General features: G+C 43.1%; 1 protein-coding gene across 1 annotated transcript in view; it reads left to right on the top strand.

Moving 5' to 3' along the window:
- The first annotated feature begins 5494 nt into the window (after positions 1-5494).
- The window catches only part of ext1b (exostosin glycosyltransferase 1b), a 121974-nt gene continuing 102164 nt past the window's right edge, over positions 5495-25304 (top strand). Inside the window, exon 1 of the mRNA XM_062435973.1 lies at positions 5495-7780. Coding sequence (XP_062291957.1) covers positions 6837-7780 — 944 coding nt within the window. The 5' untranslated portion in view covers positions 5495-6836. The remainder of the gene's footprint in view (positions 7781-25304) is intronic.

The raw sequence follows: 25304 nt of genomic DNA, 5'->3' as shown, positions 1-25304 counted from the left end.
AGCCGGCACTTCCCAGATGAATTCTGGGGTTAAAATTGTAGAGTTTCAGCGCAGTTCGCTTAGGGCCCTGGCAACAAACGATGGCCTCCCTCCCACACCCCCGAACATTTAAACCCAGCTCAGTTTGCCCAAAGCAATCTCAGCTCCGGAGTCGAAAGGTCACTTTAAATAAATAAAGAATGGGGAGATCACTAAACATCCCACACACGGAGTGAGCAGCACTTTGAAATGATAGCCAAGGCTACACCATTTAGCATTCAGTAGCCTGAAGCTATCCATTAGGCTGGCAGTCTGAGAACAGAAAGTCCAAGTCCAGATTGACTCCCACTCACTTGCCATGGCTGCATCAGTCACGTTGCTCTTTTAGCAAAACTTCTGACATGTTTGTCACTGCACTCTTTGCGATTGTCAACCATGAGAAGAGACAACATTGGGAAATTAATTCATTGCCTCAGGTTCAGAGGCCCAACCAGTGTATTGACCAGCATTTCATTAAAATATGTTTATATTTCTTTCTCTCTCAACTTTTACCCTCTCACAATTTGCAGGGATAAAAACGGGAGAATAACAACACAGGTGACAAGATAAAACAGATTATGCATGAATAGTTAAAAACCTTTGTGTTATTTTCTGAATCTTCCAAATAAAATGTCACAATGGAAGAGCACACTCCCTGTGAGACCATGTAGGCAAGATACACAGTGCTTCAGTTATACTCCATTCTCAGGTTTTAGGAGGGACTTCACAAGCCTTTAAAGAGGAAACTCAATTGGATTTGCGACTTGTTATTCACACCTCACACACACACACACACACACACACACACACGCACGCACGCACACACACACACACACACACACACACACACACACACACACACACACACACACACACTCACAGCAGCATATAGTCTCAAGTGCTTACACAAGCCAGGTGTATGCATCCAAAAACACATTGCATCCATGCCATACAGTATCTTTGGCTATGAGTGTCTGTGCACACCTCCATGCACACATACACACATGCCCTTTGTCAGCTTTGTTGTTCCAGGAGCCCAGCTCGTTACATCATCCAGCGGGGAGTTTATCAGCAACTGATCAGCAGCAGCCAGAAGACTCTCAAAGACTGTTTTGTCTTCATCTTGCTTGAAACTCCCTGAACCCACAGATTACCTTCCAGCCGTGCGGATTTGTTTACCGCGTCCTGAATTTGCAAGTCTTTATCATGGCTGCCTGCCGTCACTGAGAGGAAGTGCTTTGCACACAGTTTATCAGTGCCAGGAGAGCCACAGGTAATACAGGTCTTTGCTCTACCAACTTTTTATTCGTTGTTTATTCACTCCCAGCATGTCACTACTAAAACTACTCTGTTATCAGATAAAATAAGGAAAATAAGTCAGGGTTAACATACAGTGTTTGAAGCTCCACAAATCTCCCTCATCCATTTGCCAAATATACAAACAGACTATCTTCTAATGTGTCAATTGAGGCAAAAGAAGCCTCACAGCAGTATCTTGTGGACTTCTTTTGCACTGTCTGGAACCCCTGAATGATTCAATCTGCAGAAACCATTTCATCAATACTTACTCAGACAAAATAAGGCCTCTTCTACATTGAAAACCAGAGCATAAAATGTGAAAGAAAGGGAATATCTTTGCCCCTTTTGAGTTCATATATGGGCCAGAAACAAGCTTTTCTGCTTCAAAGAGACAAATCTAAACTAAAACAAGTGGCACAAAAAAACTTCAGGTATAGGCTACAAACTGTACTGTATGTTAATGTGACATATTACTAATATAGGTGATATTGGTACAGTAGTTCTTTTATGATTCAACATTGACGCTAGGAGATATCTGTTCCAAAATTCAACACTGTAGATATTACAAATCACCTAGCATGTTGTCAATAACTTTTTCATTGCATACTGATGTGTACAGTTCCAACCAACCATTCTGTGATAGCTTTATATCAAAAGAAACCAATGATTTAACACCTGTGAGCATTTTCTATTTCCCTTTATGTTAAATTCGTCACTACCTCTATTTTCTTTCATCCACTGGTGGGCCAAGATTTCCTGCTTGTTGCAATACTAACACCAGAGTTTCATTTTGCGTAAAAGGGGAGAATCTACAGCATAATGACGCTGCTCTCTTTTTCAAAGCTACTGTTTGATTTTAGCCGATTGAATGTGTTTTACAAGGTTCCACCGCCGGCTGTGCTCACTCATCCTCTTATATTTCAGACCTGCTGCAGTCCTGCAAAAAAGGAGAGAGACCAAAGTGTGATTGAAGAGGGTAATTTTTCTGGTCTGGAAATATTAGAAGTGTACACAAGGAAGGAAAAAGGAGCGGATTGAGGCGAAGCTGACTGGAATGACTCCCAGTCCTCACCGCTGTCATCCAGAATCCCCACAACTCAAAAATATTCCAAAACAGATGGGATTTGGGGATAAACTGGGGGTATACAGAGCCTTTTATGGTGCAGTGGTTAACACTGCAGCCTCTGCTCAAGCTACTGCGCTCCTCCTTCTCACCTGCAACTGAAAGAAATGCTTAATGATGTTGACAACCCACGATACAATAACAAGATTCAACATCTCTACTCAGATTACACCATCTTCTCTGGTTAACGCATTCCTGGTGTCATTTAGCAACCAGACATTATTCCCATTAGGGTTGCAAGCAATTAAGGGAAAAGTCCCCCAGGCATAAACAAAAGCTAAGTTATCAAAAGAATGTAAAGAGGCAGTTGTGGTAAGTTTGCGACTTGTGTGGCTTTTCCATCAGAGTGCAGAGTTAAGGATTTATGTAAGAGGAAACTCTCTGAGCAAATATAAAGCTACTAGAGGAGTCCAACATGAGGTGTAAACCATCAGTAGACAGGGGAGTCAGTATTCACTCGGTCAAAAAAACTTTAAGTTGAGTCCAAACTCGATGAAAGAGATTCCTGCACATTTACATTTATGCAGTTTTCCCTTTCCTGTATGGACTACTTAACATTGAATTAAGCAGGACAACCACGAAGACAGCAGCAGCCCTCTGGAACATCACCCAGGCCTCTTCATCACCGGCATATTTCCGACGATGATTGCCGGCCAACCGCAGGAACCTGGCCCGTCTCCCAGCCAGCCCTGCTAATTAGTCCCCCTCTTCTGAGCTAATTGGCCGATAAAAAATGAGGATGGCCTCTTCACCCAGCCCGAGTGTTGTGCCACCAAATGGCAGTGAGGAGGATTATGCAGGCTTATGAGGCATGGTGACACTCAGCAAGAACCACTCCTCTGCTATTAATTTCCTTGTCAAGCAGGTCGTCTCTACCGTGTCACTTTGGTTTGTTAGTGGATGCGAGAACACTTAAATCCAGGGTTGACTCCCTAACAAATATATCCTTATTAAAACACCTTCATATCCCAACTATTTTAACATGTTCGTTTTTGGTACAAATTAGCGATGAGTTCATTCATTCGAACAGATGCTGAGTAATGTAGGTGATATAGTGTTACAACATGTTTTAGGGAAATCGCACAGGGCTTATCTTACTTTAGTGGCTTTTGATTTTCTTTGAAGTGTCTAGATTGTGGGAAACACCATGTTACTGCAAGATCCCCAGTTTGATTCCAGGCAGGGTGTGCCGTACTCACCTTTAACCCCAAGTTTCCTGTCTGCTAATGGAAAGTAGCAGATGTATATCGGCATAAATCATCTCTTCTCATTTTGAGATGAATGTTTTTTGTGCATGGTCCTTGTTTAATGAAGACTGTTAATAATAACTCCAGAAATGACTGAAAAGATAAAGCACAAAGCAACCTTCAGAACTTTTTCATACTGTCAAATATTATTAAAAAAATATAGAAATGCATTTTTAAAAATAATAACTTATGCTGTTGTTCTAGTTGAGAGCTGAACATGAAAAGGTAGCTGTGGTTTGAATGGAAATTGAAAATGATTTACTAATATATAATATGTGCACCACCTGCAACCCAAAGTATGTGCTGAATATGAACAATTGTTAACATGCCCGGTGGCTTTTTGAAAATACATTTCTGGGGCTTTTTTTTTTTTTATTGCTTTGCTCTTTTGCAATATTTATGACCACAAGACAAAAACTGGAGACATTTAGGTGAGGCGAGGTGAGGCGAGGTGAGGTCAGGTGAAGTGAGGTGAGGAGAGGTGAGGAGAGTAAATAGTCATGTCAGTTTGTAGAGCAAATAAAGATGACACATATTGAAGAAAGTAATTATACAAATATAAATTAAACTGAGATATAAGCTCAGACTCACTTCCACACAGAGCTCATGCTGCTTGTATGCTCCCCAATAAGACACATCAAATGTTTTCCTCATTAAGCTGATGAATCCTACAGAGATGAGTACTTTATCTTTATTTTTCTTTGTTTCTTTCATTGTCAGTATTTTTTTACATTTTTGTTTTTCTTGTGAGGTTGACTGTCTACCTTTTCATTAATTTTCCGATCGCTCACATACTTGTTTAGGAACCACTTTGTGGAAGTTGATGCCCATAAATGATGAGGCAGCGTATGATTAAGGAAACCAGAATGAGGGCAAACATGTGACTGTGTTTAAAATGAAACTTCTTGGTGTCAGTTTATTCTCTGAGGTTACTATACTCTCTGGCTCGTCTCCAAAACAACTTCCACAGGCTTTACAATGAGATAATTTGCACATGCAAATGTAGATTCATTTCCTCATGAGTCTGATCAATCCTACAGAGATGATTATTTTTTATTTTATCTTGTTTCCTTTATTTTATGTAGCCTACATATTTGCTTTTGTTTTTCTTTAAAGTTTTATTGTCTACCTTTTCAGAGGTTATTAAACTCATTTTCTGATCTCATATTCAGCTTGTTTTCTATTATCTTGTTTTATTGATAAATGTGATTTCTTTTTAAATGGCTGTTTTATTGCTGCTGTTGTTATGTGGTCCAGGTGAGGACTAGGGACCACTTTTGGAAGTTGATGTGCAATCCACATAAAGAATAAAACCGTAATTAACACTATAAAAGCAACCATATGGATGGATGCATGAATTATGCCCATAAATGATGAGGCAGCGTATGATTAAGGAAACCAGAATGAGGGCAAGCGTGTGACTGTGTTTAAAATGAAACTTCTTGTTGTCAGTCTCTTCTCTGAGGGTATTTTGCTCTCAGGCTCGTCTCCAAAACAACTTCCACAGGCTTTACAATTAGATCATTTGCACATGCAAATATAGATTTTTTCCCCCCTCGTGACTCTGATGAATCCTACAGAGATGATTTTTTCCCCCCTTTATTTTATGTATTTTTACATATTTGCTTTTGTTTTTCTTTAAAGTTTTATTGCCTACCTTTCAGAGGTATTTCATTCATTTTCTGATCTCTTATATTCAGCTTGTTTTCTATTATCTTGTTTTATTGATAAATGTGATTTTTTAAAAATGGCTGTTTTATTGCTGTTGTTGTTATATGGTCCAGGAACCACTTTTTGTAAATTGATGTGGAATCCACATAAAGAATAAAACAGTAACTTACACAATAAAAGCAACCATATGGATGCATGAGATGATGAGGTACAGTGTGTATAAGAAATCCAGAATGAGGGCAAACATGTGACTGTGTTTTAAAATAAAAACTTCTCTGTGTTAGTGAGGTTACTGTGCTCTCTGGCTCGTCTCCAAAACAACTTCCACAGGCTTTACAATTAGACAATTTTTGCACATGCGGAGGACTCCGGTTATGAATGGGTGCATTCCCCCTAAGTCCCGCCTCTTCCGCTCCTGCAAGGGGGACCAATCACCGGCTCCGGTGCGCATGGATGGGACGTCACGTCAGCTGCCGTCGTGTCGGGATTGGAATGTTACCGACTAACAATCGGAACAACTGAGCACTCGGTAATTGGACACTAGGATCAAGGAATCCCGTCTTTTTTTAAAACATTTTTCCTCAGCTCTTCACCCGTTGTGAGCTCAGCGTTTGTTGCCCTGGTGCAGACCGGATAACTTCCCCTCGCCGATGCGCTTTTTTCATTTTATATCAGCGCGTATGAGGCTGTGTGTGTGGAGCTTGTAATAAATAAGAAGAGAAATGCAGGGATTCGTCAGGTTACACTTGTACCGATGAGCTGCCCCTGTGCTACGACGCTTTCCTCCGGTTTTTCCTGCTTCTCCTCAAACGAGACTATGGAGTGATAAAAAAAAGAGAGAGAGAGAGAGAAGGGGGGATAGGACGAAATCACCCCAAGGCGTTTTTGGATCTGAGCGCGGCGGCCACACCGACGGGGCTTTTTCTTTTTTTTTTTTTTTTCTACATACACTCCCGGTGAATGTGTTGCACCGAGTTTACCATCTAAACCGGGGGTATACCTTTCCGTCTGGGAGAGCCTCGGGGACCCCTGCCGCTGTTTATCCGGTGGGAGAGAGAGAGTTCCCAGACGGCAGCCGGACAGTTTTCCATTTGAATAGCCACCACACATGCAGTCTGAATGAGGCTGAGAAGGAGCGCAAAGGGAAGAGAGAGTCGTGTATGATTTTGTCCGAGACTGAGAGTCTGAGTCCGGGCACCACTCATCTTTTTTATAGGTGCACCCAAGCCCCCCTGCTGTAGGCGCCGTGCGATATGCTGAAACTCTACAGAAGAGGGAGAAAGGGACACTACTTTTAAAATCGCCCACATGCACTGGATCAATTGCTGGATTTGGGAACCGAATACGCAGAAGGGGGGTTGGGGATCCTTGGAGGCTGCCGGAGGATGGAGCGGTGTAGCCGGGGTTGGTGAGAGCCTAACTTCGGGCCACTTTACATTTCTTATTCCTAAAACAACTCGCCCTTGTTTCCAGGACACATGCAGGCCAAAAAACGCTACCTGATCCTGCTCTCCGCCGGTGCGTGTCTAGTGCTTCTCTTCTACCTCGGAGGGGTTCAACTTCCAGCGGCGAGCAGGAGCCGGCATGACCGCAGCCGGAATGGGTACCGGCCCGACCAGCCCTGGCCTCACTTCTCGGACCCTTTACAACCTTTCCTGTCCTGGGATCACACGGACACCGAGGAGTACAACCTGCACATATCTCCGAGGCAGAAGAGGGACGTCAACACGAGTGTTTACAAAGGCAAACGGTGCCGCATGGATTCATGCTTTGATTTCTCTCTGTGTAAAAAGAACGGATTCAAAGTTTATGTTTACCCGCAGCAGAAAGGGGAGAAGATCTCAGAGAGTTACCAGAATATTTTATCGACCATAGAGGGGTCCAGGTTTTACACTTCAGACCCCGGACAGGCGTGTCTGTTCGTCCTGAGTTTGGACACGCTGGATCGGGACCAGCTGTCCCCGCAATACGTCCACAACCTGAAGACCAAGGTCCAGAACCTGCCTCTGTGGAACGACGGCAGGAACCATCTCATATTTAACTTGTACTCGGGGACGTGGCCGGACTATACGGAAGATTTGGGCTTTGACATCGGCCAGGCCATGTTGGCTAAAGCCAGCATCAGCACCGATAACTTCAGGCCCAACTTTGACGTGTCCATCCCCCTCTTCTCCAAGGAGCACCCGAGGACCGGCGGAGATAGGGGGTTCCTCAAGTACAACTCCATCCCGCCTTTCAGAAAATACATGCTGGTGTTCAAGGGGAAGCGCTACCTGACAGGTATCGGCTCGGACACCAGGAATGCCTTATATCACGTCCACAACGCCGAGGATGTGGTGCTGCTCACCACCTGCAAGCATGGCAAAGACTGGCAGAAGCACAAGGACGCACGCTGTGACAAGGACAACGCAGAGTATGACAAGTAAGTAAATTCTGATTGAACTGAGGGAGGTGGTTAATTGAAGAGTTGTTAAGTCGTTTGTTTGTTGCTGTTTACTGTAATCTCAGACTTTTTACGCGCAAAATCCGTGCGCAACTTTCATCCACATCCAAAACAGCTCCAGGCGCAGCCGTCAGGGTTCTCAGACTGTGGCGCTGTGTGTGTGTGTGTGTGTGTGTGTGTGTGTGTGTGTGTGTGTGTGTGTGTGTGTGTGTGTGTGTGGAGCTATTCATATTTACATAAACAGTGTAAATTCCTAACTGAAATTGGTATTTATTAGTGATGCAGAACAAAATAAGTCCGTTTCTTCTTCTGATGTTTGCCAGCAGAATAGAGTTGATCACATTTTTAAGCTTGGAATTTAAATCTAGACTTTAAATCACAGTAATGGATGTAAAAATCTGCACATTTTACAGAGTAAAGTAATAACTGTAGGACTTCTGATCATCAATCACTGCAGGTCATTATCCTACCAACTTTTTTCTTTACTACTACATGACTGGTTTACCCCTTACTCCACCTCCTTGGTCTCTTTCAAGCATGAAGTAAAAGATCTCCAGCCAGTCTATTAGCTGCCTGGACATCCCCTCCTCTCCTTTTTCCCTCCCTCTATTCCTATGAAGGAATTCACCCCCCCCCCTTTTCACCTTCCAACCTAAAATAATTGGAGCAATGCAGCCTTTACCAGGATATGCATGGACATGTTTGATTTGCACACTGTACTGAATGCAAATTAAGTGAAATTTGACATTGGGAGCTCTTGCTCTTAAATTTGTATCCGTGTCATGGCTAAAAAAGCTGCTTCTCACTTAAAAGGTGTGGTATGTAGCAGGCTTGTTGAATTATGAAGCCATTTAGTGTGAATAAATCCATCCTAATGGGTTAATTATCACCTTGATTTCATTATCACCTTGATTTCCAGGAGTTAGTGCTGTCATTTCCACGTAGCCCCCAGGGACAGTTGATTACTTCTAATTTTGGAGGTCTCACTTTTGTCAAGGTGGTAATTAGTGATTCCCCTTGGTATCGGCAGCTGTATTTGAACATGCGGTAAGTTTTTAATATACACAGTCACACTGCATGTGGAACTTCACTGTCAAGTTCACTTGTCTGAGTGACATCGGTTTAATCAGCATTTAAAGTCTGTGGATCCTGTGCTTTTCTAAAGCCTGGATAAACTCAGGCATGTGATAACAGCACTTGTCGACATTGTGTGTGTGTGTGTGTGTGTGTGTGTGAACCTGTATACACACACATACACACACTGCGTCAAGGTTAATGGAAAGGACAGATGTAGGAACATGTAGAAAGTTTACCTACACATATTTCCATTCAATCAATCAGAAAGACAGAGAAAGCAGTAGAGCTTTTAAAGATAAGATTGAGTTTTTAACCAATATCGCTTTGGGCTGAGAGAGAGAGAGAAAGAGAAAGAGAGAGAGGAAGCGATTGTCTTTGAACTTGAAATGAACTCTTAAAAACTCCTCACAGACAAACTGGTAATGCAAAAAAAAAGGAACTCTAACAAAACTTCACAAGCATGCACTTGTCTATCCATTTGTCATCCCCCTTTTTCCCCCCACTCTCTCTAAGACACACACATTCTCTCTCCGTCCCCCCGGATGCCTTGGGCTCGGTGTCACCTGGAGAGATTTGTCATCCATTATCTGGCATTCCAGTCTTCTCTGGACAGCCCACCTCTGCTCCGCTCCGCTCAGGGCTCTGCTTCCCCAAAGGTTCAGGCCTGGTTTTCTCCCAGGTTGCCCACCCTGTCTCTGGAACATCTCGGTTAGCGCAATCAGCTGACTGACAGGGCTGATCGCAGTGGCTTAGGGAACTCGGAGCTTTCACTGCCTACTCTTTCCACGCTGGTGTGTTTCACGCTTGATTTATTTTGATCAATACTGCTGCCTGTTAGTCATTTCATTTCCAGCATCCTCACTGCATTTGATTTCTGTCCCCACTAAAACTCGCTGAATCCCAATTTTGCTCGTATAGTGTTAACCATGCAGTTTACTTTAGGTTGTCATACTGTACATCTCCGTGATTTTCACACCTTTTGTGAGTTCTCGTGGAGTGGTTTGCTGGTTTATAACCGGCTTTCAGATTGGTAGTCGACTTTGGCCTTTGGCAACATGGTGCAGCCAATAAATCTAAAGCATATCCTCCCTGTTATGATTTAGCAACCTGTTTGAATTTAATCAAACTGATGCCTTTCATTTTAATCTAATTTAAACCCCTTTGAGTGCTAGCCCATGCTTTGCAAAAACCCTGACGTAGCCCTCTCAGGTAAATGGATCTATATGCAGGCGGGCAGCCTCTGCTGGCACTCCATTCCTCAGGCTGAGGGCGGACAGGCGATGCCTTGTGGAGACGCTGTGGTGCAGACTCAGGAATGCACACACGTGTCAGAGCAGCTGTTAGCGGCTGAGGAGTGTTGCCAAGGCAGGCCGACTGGCTGCACTCTATATGTGTTTTATATACCTGGATGCTCTTTGAATGTAGCTTGACTCATATTGTACTTTGAGCATTGAGGAGTTGTTGTGTTGGCCGCATACTATATTTATCCACCCTCCCACCCACCGAACACAAACACACGCCCACACACACACAGAAGATATCTGCGCTGCATCCAGGCTCATCTTTGCCTCCTGACCTTTGACATGCTGCCTTCCAAAGGAATGCAGCTCTCCAAAGGAATGCAACAGGAGAGCAGACTGGACGGTGACTGGTGTAGGTATCCGAACCGGCTCCAGCACACACACACACACATACACACACCACGCACAGACACCACGCTCTGCACATTTATTCAATTGATTTTCTTAGCTGCAATAGCTTTCAATTGGAGTCACTCTGGTCCACTTCCATGGCCAAGCGCTGATGAAAGGGCCCATTCACTGCTACATTATCCACTGAGTTTTAAGGGCTGCTGACAATGATCCGGGCAGAGGACAGTGAAAGGCTATTACGGGCTTGCCAATTGAGAAATGTCACTTTTGCAGTAATGCTATGCCTTGTGGTGACTAAACCTCCTTTATTGGAACTCTCCTAAGCGGAAATCTGATATTTTCTGTTGCTTCTCTTTTGACCTCATGTTTCGGTAACTCAAGTTTTTCATTCTTATGAAATGGGAAGTCACTTCTTGCAGCCCGTTATTCCTGTTCCTGTTATCACATCAAGCATGGAAAGGTCGTTGTATTAGTCATCTAAAGAGGGGGGAAAAAGTCATTTTTATGTGCTTGTACTTGTACATTCTTTCCTGTAGAATGGCCTACTTACTTTATATGTTGCCAAACATTAAACCCAGTAAAAAACTGCAAGTGCTGCCTATTCCAATCCACGGGCAAGCCTGCAGAAATCCTAAGTACAGCACAATCTAACATCACAAGTCAATTGCTTAAAACACATCATTATTCCTGTTGAGTGTTCCATTAAAGTCTGACTGCACATATTCCTTTTATTTGCTCTTTGTTAAGCCTTTCTCTGGCTAACAGCAGCGTCATCATCCCCTCATTTAATACTTAACCAGCTTTGTTGGCTCGTATTGACTTTGTACTTTAGCTACTTCACTGGCAGCTGCCGCTCAAGGTCATCCGGGGGACTTGAAAACGGATTGAGTCAGGGAGGGTAATGAAGAGAAGTGGAGGGAGAGGTTTAGAGAATTGAGAAAATGTTGTACGACAGCGTGGAAGGAGGAGAAGAAGAGGAGCACGTGTGTGGTGACATGATGACAGTGACATCAACCAAGCGCTGCAGCATTTTCATTTTCACAACTGTGTGTCCTCAGCAGAAATGTTCACACTTGTGAAAATCCTCTAGAAAAGTGTGTTTTTCTTTTTGCATTCTCCTCTTTTTTTCCTCCGTTTCACTTTCCTCCCCTCCTCCTGCCTCCCGCCTCCCTATCAGAACGACGTGGAAACACTGATCTGATTTGGCTCGATATGGCTCCTTGCCACATTTCCATTTCCCTTATTTCTTTTGATGACGTTTGGGTGGTTGACGTTTTGTTGACACAGCGCCACAGAAAGGAGCGGCAGTAGCTGATCTGGGCCAAGTGAAGAAAACCAGCAACATTTCCTCTCCACCTTATCTCAGTTTAACAAAAAAAAAACCCAAAACTTTTCTGAGTGGGGATACCAGCAGTCACCTGAGTGTTAGGGCAGCAGCGTCGCCTGATAGTGGACTTCTGATGGAGTGCAGAGCGAGGAGCGAACACAGTCAGGTTGCTAGCTCCGTGTTTGGCAGGAGAGGGTGTCACACTCCCCGGGTTGCCATTGTTTGTTTTTCTGTAGTCAGATTAATAAATCATGAATATTTCATTATTGCCTGCTCTCTCTTAGATAAAGTACCAGCTCGTGATGGAGAATGTTAATGATGTGGAGGATAATTAGTTTGAATGCGGTGCAGCTTAATTAGGACGCTTTGATATTTTGGCATGTGCGTGTATGTTCTGTGTGTGTGTGTGTGTGTGTGTGTGTGTGTGTGTGTGTGTGTGTGTGTGTGTGTGTGTGTGTGTGTGTGTGTGTGTGTGTGTGTGTGTGTGTGTGTGTGTGTGTGTGTGTGTGTGTGTGTGTGTGTTCGAGACAGATTTTAAGCCTATAACCACACAAAACCTCTGTTTGTTATTTTATCTTATCAGACGGTCTATCCATCTCTCACATCCGCCCTGACTTCCTCTGTCTCTGTCTCTCTCTGTCATATTAACTTGTCCGTGGAGCCGCTGAGTTGTTCGAGCCTCATTTGGTTATTATCTGTGTCACCGTTACATGAGAGAAGTCAACATGGCTGAATCAGAGTATTTCTGTCGTGGCTCGTGTCTGACTGTGCGTGTGTCTCTCTCATAACTGGCATTTTCTCAACAGTCTATGCCTCTGGTGATAAACTTTAGCAACAAGTGCTTTACTGTGCCACATTATCGGAAATCAACCCAAATGCCAAATGCCAAAGATGTTTAATTTACAGTGATACCAAACGGAGAGAAGCAGCAAACCTTCATGTTTATGAAGCTGGAACCAACAAGTGTTTGACTGCTTTGCTGGTTAAATCATTCATCAGTAAAATAGTACATTTCCATTAAATAATCAAATCATCTGTTACGTATAGTCACCCATTGGGTTTTAATCATTTAAGGTGTGTTTTTTTTTTTCATGATGCTGTTTTCTTTGCTCAAGTTCCCAGAATGCATGGTGTTTGGTCTGACCAACTGCCCAAAACCCCAAAATATCAAAACTCAAAAATAACCAATTATTCTTGAATCAATGAATCCTCCAATGAATTCAGCTCCAGTAATCACAGACTGGTTTAAATGTTCCAAGATTGTGTTTTTGTCCTTTTGGCCCGTGTGTGTTCGCGGATGTTCATCCATCCGTATCATTTTGTGTCTGCGTGTGTTTGCGTCCCCATGTTTGTCTTTGTACATGGCTGTGTGAACGCAAGCGTGTGTTTGCGCGCGCGCATGTGCTCGCAGGATGACTGGGGTCATGACCCCGCTGTCTGTCCCCTTGCTGAGTGACGAAGGCAAAGCCCCGCTCGCTGACCCACATTCATTGAGGGATTACCGGGGCGGGGGTGGGGGGGTATTGGGAGTGGATTTGGGCAAGAGAGGGAAAGAATTGGGGGGTGGACATGAACTCATACACAGCGGATCAGACAGTGAAGACCAATAGCCTTTTTACTCCATAGGAAAGAGTCAATCCATGCTCCGTTTATTTGCATTTCCATCACCAGTTTAAACATGCTGACTCACACCTGACCGTCTCCAAATTTGGGTCAGAGTGTGCCGGACCCAACATGTCGGTTGTGGTGATGTCAGATGGACTTCCTGATCATTCAGGGACGAGCTGGCAAATTTCCGCTGATTCATGATGCAGCTCTTCTAGACTTTTCAAATGTTATCAGACTTAATGGATCAAATTCTGATAGTGATTGGAGTCATTTTGCGGGTGTTGTGACGCTCAAAAAACTGTATCCACCGTTTTACAGCCGCTCATTTGACCACTAGTCCCAGCCAGGCGTACTTCCTGGTGGCTTAAGTTAACAGCGCTAAAGAGGGCGCTGCCTTTAAATGCCATCCACTCAAAACAAGCGCGCCATCAGCTAAAGACTCATCTTTTAAGCGGGTAGCCCTGTTGTAATGGAGATGCATATCCCCGGCACGCTGGTGCTGATGCACCAACTCCAGCCAAGCCAGCAAATGTGTGGATGGAAAACCCCCACATTGTAAACCGTCTTCACACCGCACCCCCGCCCAGGCTGGCTGCCAGCTAGTTTGAGGGAGATTGATCAGCTGGGAGGGTTCCCCCCCCAAAATGAAAATCGATGAGAGTATTAGCACAGCGGTGGGTCAGCCCCTGGAATCTTTTCCTTTTTATTAGAAGCTGCTTACTTTCACTCTGGAGGAAGAAAAAAAAAAACGGGTCCGAATGCTTCTATTGCTCGCAGTAATTGAAAGAGTGAGAAATAACAAGGCATCAAAACAAAAAACGTCTTCCCTTCCCAGGCCTGTCAGGAAATGCTTAAGAGGAATGAATTAATAAGCAGACGCAGGCACAGTAGTAAAAGTTGTAAACCCCCCCCCTCCACACTTCTCCATTTTTCTCTCCACTCTTTCTTTCTGTCACCCTTGAAGCTTTCTCATCCCTAACTAGTGCTGATACAGTGATGTAAAAAAGTTTCCATGCAGAAAGGTAAGTGAGGAGCTGCACCGTTGGGTTTTTGTTTGGAAGGCTTTGACAGTGGAGAACAGAGAAGGAATGAGAACGAGGGGGAAGAAGCTGATAGGGTCCTTGTGAACTCAATTAAACCAGACAGGTATGTGACTGGCTGAGAGGAAAAGCGATGATCAGGACAGACACGTGATTGGCTTCTCATTAAATTCTCCGCTTAGGAGGGATGAAAGGAATATATGGCTGCTGTCTGTAGGTTTTAAAGAGCACAATGAGTTCTTGGGGTTGTGACATCTGCTTTTTTTTGCAGAGAGAAATGGCTTAAAAAAAACAATCTCTCACGTCTCGGCTTTCTCTTTGTGGCACGGGGCATGCTGAGACGGGGCTAACGCTGCTCTGAGCACATATTCACTTTATCATCATTCCAACATTCACACATTCAGCTGCTGGGGATTCGCCCTTGGTTTTTTTTGTCATTTTTTTCATTTATCAGTCTGAGAACCAACTCATTTTTCTTTTCTGTCTCGCTGTATTAATATCCACCTATTCCTCATGTTATGTCATAAATATATCAATCATTTAACCATGGTGGCAGTATTTGAAGAAATTATCACATTTTTATATTTCCTCACCAATATTGTTATTTCAATTGTTATTATTTCCTTTTTTAAAGCTGCTTTAATCAATATTTTTTATATTAGCAGTGGATCAGTGTTCAAAGTTTATTGTTCATGCTGACAAACCCACTCCAGGCTCTACAGAGTCTGGATTTCTGGCACAACATCAGTTACTTGCAAGAAGAAGGGAATAAGTCATAATGGCAAGCCTCCTGTAACACTTGTAATATAAAGAACAAATGTATTATGAGAAGAATGCATTTTGGCTTGTGGCTTTAATCAGGGTCAATACATAACACGCTACTAATTTGCATTTGTTCTTTGCAAAAGTTCTTTATACTATGAGTGTTGCTTCTAGCTTTACAAAATGTCATGTTTTTTTTATGCTCCGCAATTTTACTGTTTTCACTCATTTTCACTGATGTCCTCTCAGCTCTACTCTAGTAAACCCACTGTATGCTACCTATTGAGCACCAAATGGCACACAGGCTAAGTTAGCGACTGGCTGGTGAGCATAGTGGAGCATTTAGCAGCCAGAGAGTCAGATATTTCCCCTCAGGAGTTGGTGGACAGCAAAACAGAGCTAAAAAGGAGAGTGAATATTAGACTTGCAATGAAAACTAACATTGCTTCATGTCTGCCCCGATGTGTAAAAAGGCACTAGTGTCAACCCTAGATCTGGATTGATGATTGATGGCCTGCACAGTATTAGTCTGTTCCAAGCAAACGGTGACCCAAAAATTCAACAGAGAGATGCATTTACTCGTTGTTGAGGTCAGGCAGTTGGATGAATCTCAACTTCTGAGCAAAGTCTGCTGGTTTTTAATAGAAAAAGAAACAGTCATGAATGAAATCAATCAATCGTTCAGCCCCGTGCGATGAACTATTTCCACGTGTCACAACGTATTTGTACTCCTGCTCATCCGTCCCATTCGCCCATGTGAGTCTAGTAGACACATGTTCCACTGTTGTGAGTGAATTAGGCTGTAGTTTTATGCCTGTTATCTTTTCCCCCTGCTTAAACTGTAGAGCTGACTGCGTGAGAGGTCAGTGTGTGTGTGTGTGTGTGAGTAGAGAGAGAGGGATGGGAGGATGGGGGTCGCCTCTGGTCCCAGTGCTTCCAGGGATTTGTCCCTCTTCCTGAATGACTCTGCGGTCCCCAGGCTGTGGAGCACCTGACCAGAGTTATCTCATCAAATAGGGGCACTGGGCATAAACTATGGCCTATATCTGCTGTTCCTGCTGCGGACACACAGAGTAAAAACACACATATACACACACACACACAGAACTCATTGTAAAAGCATGAATAATTCCTTCAAAATAGGAAACCAAATAGAAATAGATCAGAGCGAAGTCCAGCAGCATTGTAAGCAGTTGTTACTGATCTCGCCCCCTGTGAGCTCCGTGTCTCCCTCTGGGCGTTGCAGCAGCCCCACTGGAGGATAAGGAGGGGTGGGGTGGGGTAGCTAGTTTTTATGGCCCCTGCAGAATGGCAGCTTTTATGGCCCGAGAGGCCGTTCAGCAAACACCTACCGACGGCACATCAATGGGACGGCAGATCGTTGACGTCAACTCGCACGCTAACCTCCCTCTTTCACTTCTCACCACCACGAGAGCGAAAACAAACACTTAACCCCTCTGCTGGTATTCACATTCAAATAGTAATTGGCAAAAGGGGGAAATCTGAGTAAGGGCAAAGAGGAGGAGGAGGTGGTGGTGGTGGAGGGTGAGGGGGGTGGGGGTTGAAGAGAGCAATAGCTTAAAAAAGCATTATGTCACTGAAGAATGTGTGCACGGCTCAATGTGTAAGGGGCCAAGGCTTCGAGGAGAGAAAGAGGGTTTTGTTGGAGCAGATCCTGGGTGCCTGGCAGGCTGATGGAAGAGCTCTTTTCCCCGTCTGGTTCATCATGCTTTATGGCTCGGTTTGACTTCCACTCTTGGGGTGTTAAAGTTGGGGCTGCCCTCAGGCACTCCAAAGGGGTCCCATTGTGTTAAAGTTTGCTCTCTTTCCAGAGGAAACACTTGTGTCTTGTTGACATCGTAGCCTCCCCATATGGTCCCCTTTGACTCCCTCATGTTTCACCCCTCTCCATCCCCTCTCTCCTACCGCTGCGGCCTCTCGTTCTCCCGTGTCCCTTTTTTAGCTTCTTGAAGCCTGGGCGACAACCGCCAACAATGATGGCTCGCACAGCGCAAGCTGCCGATAACCAAGCTCGGGTTTGGCAGGTTCCATGACACTTCACGGATCAGCTGCAAAGCCAAAACTACTGGGGGAGGAGGAGGTTGAGATGAAGGAAGAAGGCATCTGGTCTCACCATGCAGAGTCTCTGAATGCCCGGAGCGTGGGTGTATGATTGACCAGAGAGAGGAAGGAAAGAATCATTTTAGTTTATCGCTGTTTTTTTCCCAGTTTCCTTGGCAGTTTGTTTGCTGGTGCTGTTGCGTGGTGTTTATTCATGAGCTTGACAGGGCCTCCTTTTCACATAAAGTAGGAGTGCATGCTTGTTTTTTGGGAAGCAATGTAGGACAAAGTGCAGCTGCTGGTGGTAATGCTGGATATTTTAAATGAACGCCCACTTGCCTCCTCAATTTCTTCCTCGCTCTTATGTAGTCATTCCTTCTATCTCCCACTCCCACAGCCTCAAAAGCCTACAGACACAACTATTTACTTCTGCATACATGTGAAAAGTCTCAAGGAAAAGCTTGCCAGTGTTATTTTTTATGACCCTGGCCTGCGATATCAAAGAGCGTCTGTATGATCTCATTACATCACTGATGGAAACATTTTAGCAATAAGGACATTTCTTGGCATTTGAGCTTTTCCACAGAGATTTGATGGCTCATGGTGGCATTTTCCACTGGTTAGTCCATTTTCCTGTAAGCTGATATTCTGCTACTTTTCCCCCCACTTGTTTCTTCCTGTGGCTCTATTGCAGGAACCATAGGATGCTTTTCCTTTCTCGTGGCTTGATTTTTACCCAACAGCATCCTGACTGGTGGTGTCTATCCAAAGGCATTCCTGCCATCAAAGCCAACCAAGAGAACGAAGGGGGGAAAAAGAGCTCGAGTTGGGGGGTGGAGGGGGAAGGTAGTGATCTCGCTGATGATCTGGGAGGAAAGTACAAAGACGGGCGGGGGAGAAAAAGAGGATGGAAGACGTCTCGCAGAAAGAGCAGCAGCGCATCCTGCTTTGTTTAGCGGCTCGACGGGGTGCATTTTCTTTGTGGCGGGTGAATTGAAGTGTTTATTTCCCCGAGAAAGTTGTGACACGACAGTACTTTGTTTTCAAAGCGTCTGCTGTGTTCGCCTTTGCAGCACGCTCGCTACACACGGCGTAGACTCGTTTTCTGAAGTAAGACAGGTGAGAGGAGCGAGGAGGAGGTTTAGATACACGAGCATACGCAAAATGTGGATCTTATAGCGAGGCGCATCGCTGGGAGATATCATGAGAATATGTGCTGATGACACTGATGAGAGAGATGTTGAGCCAGTGGCAGTAACACAAATGCTTGGTAAATGGGAATCCAGAAAGATCTTGGTTCTTAATAGCAAATTCTGCATTGATACAATACTGTACTATTTTGATAACCAACCAACCAACCAACCAACCAACCAACCAACCAAACAACCAAGTCATTTTTCACGCTGCTTTTCTCTGTTTCACATCATTGTGAACTGAGTATCTTTGCAGTTTGGAGCTTTGACCCTTGAGGAAAAATGTGATGGACATTTTTCAAAGGTTCGCTGACAATTTATGGACCAAACAATTAATCATAGTTGTTACTTTCAGCCTTAAACAAGTGCAGTTGGCACATATGCTGCATTTCATTTGCTTCTGAAGTTGGAAGTCGGAGCTGGGAATGAGTTTGAATCGTTCCAGTTTGGAAGTCAGAAAACCAGTACTAGCCGGGTTAGCCAATGATAGCAATACCAGTTGATAAAAAGGCATTTCGTCCGACCTTCTGAGTCAGAAATCGGACTTCAGGGGGGCATTCCAAATTTTCGACTGGGAAGACAATATGTATAATTTGAGCTTTTGCCTGCATTAAGGAGGTATGTAATGATACACCCACCAAGGCACAGTCTTTTACTGGCTTCCCACCTACAATACACCACTAATTGCATTTGTTGAAGCACTGGCTACTTAGAATTGACCCCACATGTCTACAGCGGTGAACCAGTATTCTTCCTCTGCACCATTTGGATGCCCAAACTTCCATATTTCAATCCAAAGTCTCGTGATGTGATAAAATGTGTGAAACAGACTGGAAAGTTTGATGAGAAACCAGGGCTGATAATTCATTTTCAGGCTCAGACTGTGCCTTACTGCCTTTCTTCAAAACTGTAAAGCTTGGCACTTTCAAAATGGTAATTTAAACCAGGCAGAGATGATGTGAGATGAACTTAAGAGTCCCAAAGGCCTGTTTTTCTCATTATGAGTCTGCATGTTTGTGGCAGTGTGTGCATTTCAAGTACTTAAATTCCTCCCCTGAACCATGTGGGACATCTGTAGTGGACGTCTAAAGGTTTTGGTGCACATTTAAACGGTGTCTTTGCATCTATATTGAGGTTATAGGTCAAATTCTCAGACCACGCACACATAGACAGATGTGTATATGTGCGTCTATGTGTGTAAAAGGAAGTTCTTGTATTTGCTAGCGGGTCCAGTCTGGAGTTTCAGGAGGATCTGGTGACTTGGGAGTATTTGCCCACCGCTACATAGCTTGATATCTATAAACACACACTTATATTCTATTGGGGTTTGCTGGCTTTTCAGGAGTATAAGGAAAGCATGAGTTAATGATGTCTGGATGGATATATATGTTATTTCATGTGTGTTTGTCAAGCTTTGCCTTTCTGTTTTAGTTTTGGAGTCTGTGTATTTGGTGTGGACAGTGGAGAATTGCTCTTCTGTCTGAGTATCTGCAAAGTGTTTGCACTGTAGCCGGTGAGGGGACAGACAGAGATCCAGACAAGTATGTGTTACATTTACACTGCAGTCTGAGCTGTATGTGTGTGTGTGTGTGTCTGTGTCAAATTGTGTGTCTGCGTATGCATACACTGTATGTGCATGGCTGTGCTTGTGTTCCGTTTAACAAAGTAGTGCTGATTCAGTAGGGTGTCTTTCCATTCCAACTTTTTCCTGCTTTCTTCAGTGAATCTTCTTCTTTTTAAGCCTTCAGGCTATCCTCTTCCTCCCTGTCCGCACACAGAAACGTGCACACACACATCCACACACCACCCCCTCCCTCCAGCATACTCAGCAGCATCTTGTTTGGCCGAAACCCGGCGCTAGCTCTAACTGTGGCCACTCATGTGGAACCCCCAGAAGCTACATAACATGAATAATGTATCAGCAAGAGGAGTTTTTATTCATGTATTTTTCTTTTTTTTTTGGCTCTTCATATTAAGTAGCATGTCTACACACACCCATGCAGTCAGTACAGTACAGCACAGCTTCGTCATCCTCCTTGTGAGAGTAGCATAAAAGGCAGCTGGTGGATTTCACCTAATATTTTTATTAAGCTGCATAAAGCCATCTGACTCCCTTTACTCTCCTTTTTGACGTGGGTAAAATTTCATTTGAATTTCATCTGGGATCATAGAGTGACCTTAAAGGCCTGTGTTTGGGGTGAACTTTGAGTGAATTTACTGGGTTACTAGGTTCATTATTCAATAAATTGCATTTAATGTGGAGTATGAAGTGAGACCAAATGAGCCTCAAAGCCGGCGGCATCTCTGGATGCTGATAAGCTTTTTAGAGAAAGACACAGGGGAGATTTTTTGGGAAAGGGAACAGACGGACTTCATCTCCAAAAAATAGATGCGTTGCTTTGCATTTCCCAGCTGCCGTATCTACTGGGACGGCTGAGGCGAGGAGATCTGAGGGCTCTGTCATTACTAAGTTTGCTGCAGCTTCATCATTTCTTTCAGATCTGCTGTGCATTTTCCATTTAAAATCTCCTTAAATAAGTTAGAAAATCTCCTGCTACAGAAATATCTTCAGAATCTCCTTTTCCTATTATATTTAATCTGATCTGTAACGCCTGCATGTCCTAAATTTGTCCATGGTTGGATCAGAGTCTCTTCTCCCTCGGTGATATTAATGATACAGACGAGTCCCTCTCCATCTGCCATTGTTTCAGTGTATCTTTTACACATTTTTCAGGCGTCTTTTAATATAACCGTCATTATGGACAGGCACTGGCAGGGGCATTCAGCATCCCATTGAACTTGTCTAAAACATGTGACATGCATATTCCCTCTTATAGGATTACTGGTGTTGTGTACAGATACCTTACAAACAGCTCTGAGCTGCTGTGAGCAGCTGTGATCAGAGTCCATGCTCTGGGCACGCTGCCCTCATTACATCTCATAGACCTTCAGTATATCCATAGAACGGCTGCAGATGGGAAAAGGCCGCAATCATCTGTATTACATGTTGGAAGTTTGAGGCTTACCCACGCTATAAAAAGCTTCTGCACCTTCTCATTTATCTGCTTCACTCATGTGTAAAGGCTTTTTTTTTCACTTCTCTCGTCCCACAGACTAAAACATGGCTCCTTCTTAGTGTTTCTTCTTACTCCAAATGGGATATTTTAACTCGTGTCCTCGCTGTTTCCTTATTTCTCTCCTTAATCTCAGTTTTTGAATACGACATTGTTCAAATGTTTTAAACAAACTAGTTGACAAAAAATAGCATGTTACGTTAGCTACATTACGTTAGCGACATTACATCAGCATTGACAACGCTCGCAGTGTTTTAAACTGTCACAGTGTAATAATATGACTTAGTGAAGGCCTACCATTGTCTTCGCAGTGAAATGCAGCAATGGAGCAATGAGACTATTTTAGTTGTATCGGGTGACTGCTGACAAATATTAATTAAAAAGGCAACATTATATACATGCTATGTAGCTGAAAATGCACTTGTGGCTAGCTGCTTTGACTGAATATAGCAGAAAAGCTGTGTCAAACGCATCCTTTTCACTAGTAGAGCCAAGTTATCATTAGCTTCTCACTCCAAGCTAATCAGTGTGCAAGAGCGGGATTAGCATCGGCTATAGTCCTGTTATCCGCTAATCTCTTCAAAGCTGTCCACATCAGTTGTCTTCAGAGGTGGTGCATTATACACTTTCTCACTTCACTCAAGAAACTATGGCGTAGTTTTTATGTATATTTTATATGCTGCACATTCATATGATCTGACCTCTTTTGGATAGATTGTGTTTATGTGCCTCTAATTATGCTTGTGTCAAATTGCTAAAGCTCCTCTTTTCACAGACTTCATATTTTTCATAGCTTTCTTCAGCTTTTTTTTTTTTTTTTTTTGGGGGGGGGGGGGGGGAGTTGTGTAAACATTAAAGTGGATGATTTGAACAGTGTTGAAAGAGGATATTTACAAGATTTCAGTCATTTGGCACAAAATATAAGTTTTGAAGCATATTTTCACATTCAGAAATGTCACACTCATTTACTGGTGACTGAGTTGAGTACACTTCTCAAGGCAATATCCAATATACTGCTGCTGTGTAGGTGTGAGAGAGAATTGACCATTGCAAATGTTTATATTTCACAGGTTGTATTTTGTTGATTTTTTTTCTTTTATTCAAACCAAGGCACAAAATTACCATCAGCCAAATGCTAGTAACATATGCAAGTGGCTGTTAGGTTTGCTTCACTCACAAGCTAAAAAAAACAATGGTAATCTATTGAGTAGCCAGTAAAATTTAAACATTCACTAGACATGTGTAAATAAAGTTAATTTTGAACTCCAATTCAACCTCATAAATTTACTGTAGTTTCACTTGTGCCTCCCTATTCTCTGAGTCACATCATGATCTGACATGAAGTGTGCCCTCGTCCTCAGGTCAGACTCCTGCAGTAACTGTGCCGTCTAGTTAATAATTGTCAGATAACATTACCCAACATAACCTTATCGAGGCCATATGTGTCAGGCTGTCCCTTCTTATCAGTGTGTTGCTATATGGATGGATGCACACAAAATAAACACAGGCACAGAGACTTGAAACCTTGGCTGCAAAGGAATACGCCTGTGTGTGTGTTGCGGAGGCTCAGCTGGACATTGTTTTTGCTGATCGAATACAGGCGGCCACCCACGACAGTATAGGAGGTGTATTGTATTTATAGCCTCTCATTGGCTGATTCTTCTCCTCTTGCCTTTTAATCCTCTCTTCTCTTCTCCTCTATCTCAGTCATAGTGACATTTCTCATTACACATGCTCTTATTTACTGCCATGATGATGTGCAGGTCTTTAGTGACAAAATGCAGCGGGGATCTATGAGCCTGCATGCCAAATCACTTGTCTCCTCGCAGTGTTCGGTGTGTTTTGTGTCTGTGTGTTCGCTCACTGAACCATGCGAATGTGAATGAGCTCCTTAACTGTATGTGAGACCTGCTGTCTGTTTAGAGTAAAGAGCAAATCATACTTAGTCCCCTGTTGTTATGAAGCACCTCCCATGTCATCTGAAAGCATTTGCCATGTCTGGGGAAGTAACGCAACGGCAAGCAAGCTGCCTCCATTGAATAAAATAGAGTCAGGATAAATTCTGGGAGGGTCGGTTAATAACTAATTGGAGACAAGTGCATGTTGACCATTGTAGAATCGATAGTACAATATGGAAGCGCATACATAATTGGTCATTAAGCATGCAAGGGCAATACTCTTTGTTTATGCCAGCCTTACTGTCTATCTGTGTGATACTGTGTTGATAAGGGAGAGAGTTTATATTCATATGCAGACATATTCGCTGCTGCCTCTATTTTCTCCATGGGTGAACTGCAGCTTGTGATTTAATTTCACACATGAGCCTGTCACGTGCACATCTCTGATATGATAGATGTTTCTCAATGAGTAGAAGTTGTACGCCTAAGTATGTTGGAAATGTTAAAAACTTGCAATGATCATTGTAAAGTTACCATTTTCATAAGCTCTTAATTTAAACACGCAGCTCATCCCTCTTAATGAGTAGCGGCAGGGTTTCCCCACAAAATTGGCTAGCAGGTGGCGGTAAGCATTTCCCTAACTTGTTAAAACTAAAAATCTTTTTTTTTTGCCAATTAATTTGTCGCTGTGATCAAATACTGTGAAGCAAATGTACGATGTGATAGATCAATCATCAAATCCTGACATTTCTTGTCTCATCAGTGTAGTAACTAGATGACAAACTGTTTAAACAACAGGCCCACTCATTAAATATGCGTGATGTAGCTCCACTGTATACTATATATACTGTATACTCCACTATATTCCTAACACCTAATAAGATAATGCTAAATAAAAATGTTATAATTTCTTGTAATGTCAGCAGAGGAGCTCTTGATATTTTTTAGGTAACTCCACTAAGAAACACTGTGGGGAAATCCTGAGTGGCAGTAGAGAGTTTTAATGCCCTGTGATGCTTTAAATACTGTGTTTTATTGTCAAACGTGAATTTAATTCGGTGTAAGAATATTAAAACCTTGTCATAATCCAAATTAAAGACGGTTATAAGAATAGAGCAGCAGGAAGCACCATCAGGCTTTGTTACCAGCATTAGGCTTTGTCCTCTTTCTATTTCCATGCTACCTGTCCTTACAACAAAAAAAAAAAAAGAAGCCGCAAATATTTCATCTAAAAATAGAGCTCATCTTCAGAAACCCATATCTATTTTGTTTAAGTCTTTATTTATTTATTTTTTGGGAGGGGGCCACAAGATATGTGACACTGGCAGCACTTGCAGTATGTCTTTTTTTTTCTCCAGCCACAGCGATATGGGTGCGGTTCAAGTTCCTCCACAAAGCTGAATGGATGGGTTTGCAGAATTATGAATGGGAAGTGTGAAGTGGCCGGTCCTTGCAAACAATAGGTGTTGTGGTTGCTGGCAGGAAGTTGAACTAGTTTAAATCATGCAGTAATAATAGAGTGACAAGGTGAAATGCCAAAAGAGAAGTAGCTGAGGTTTTCTTCTAAAAAAAGAAATGTTTATAGCACTTTCTCAGAGTCAGTGCAGGAAAATTGAAGCGTTAACCAGATCAATTTCTGATCATTGCCTCTTGCACAAAACCCCAGCCTACTGTTTAAGCTCTACACATAAAGATAAACCATAGAATTATACTAGATCTTGTATAATTATGCATTAACTCTCAGTTCATTAAACGTATGTCATGATCCTTCTCTTGCAACCAAAAATAAGTGGTGAATTTTGCTTTAGAAC

Source organism: Scomber scombrus, chromosome 16 (genome assembly GCF_963691925.1).
Source record: "Scomber scombrus chromosome 16, fScoSco1.1, whole genome shotgun sequence".
Classification (NCBI taxonomy): Eukaryota; Metazoa; Chordata; class Actinopteri; order Scombriformes; family Scombridae; genus Scomber; species Scomber scombrus.
This window is presented reverse-complemented; position numbering and strand designations above follow the sequence as displayed.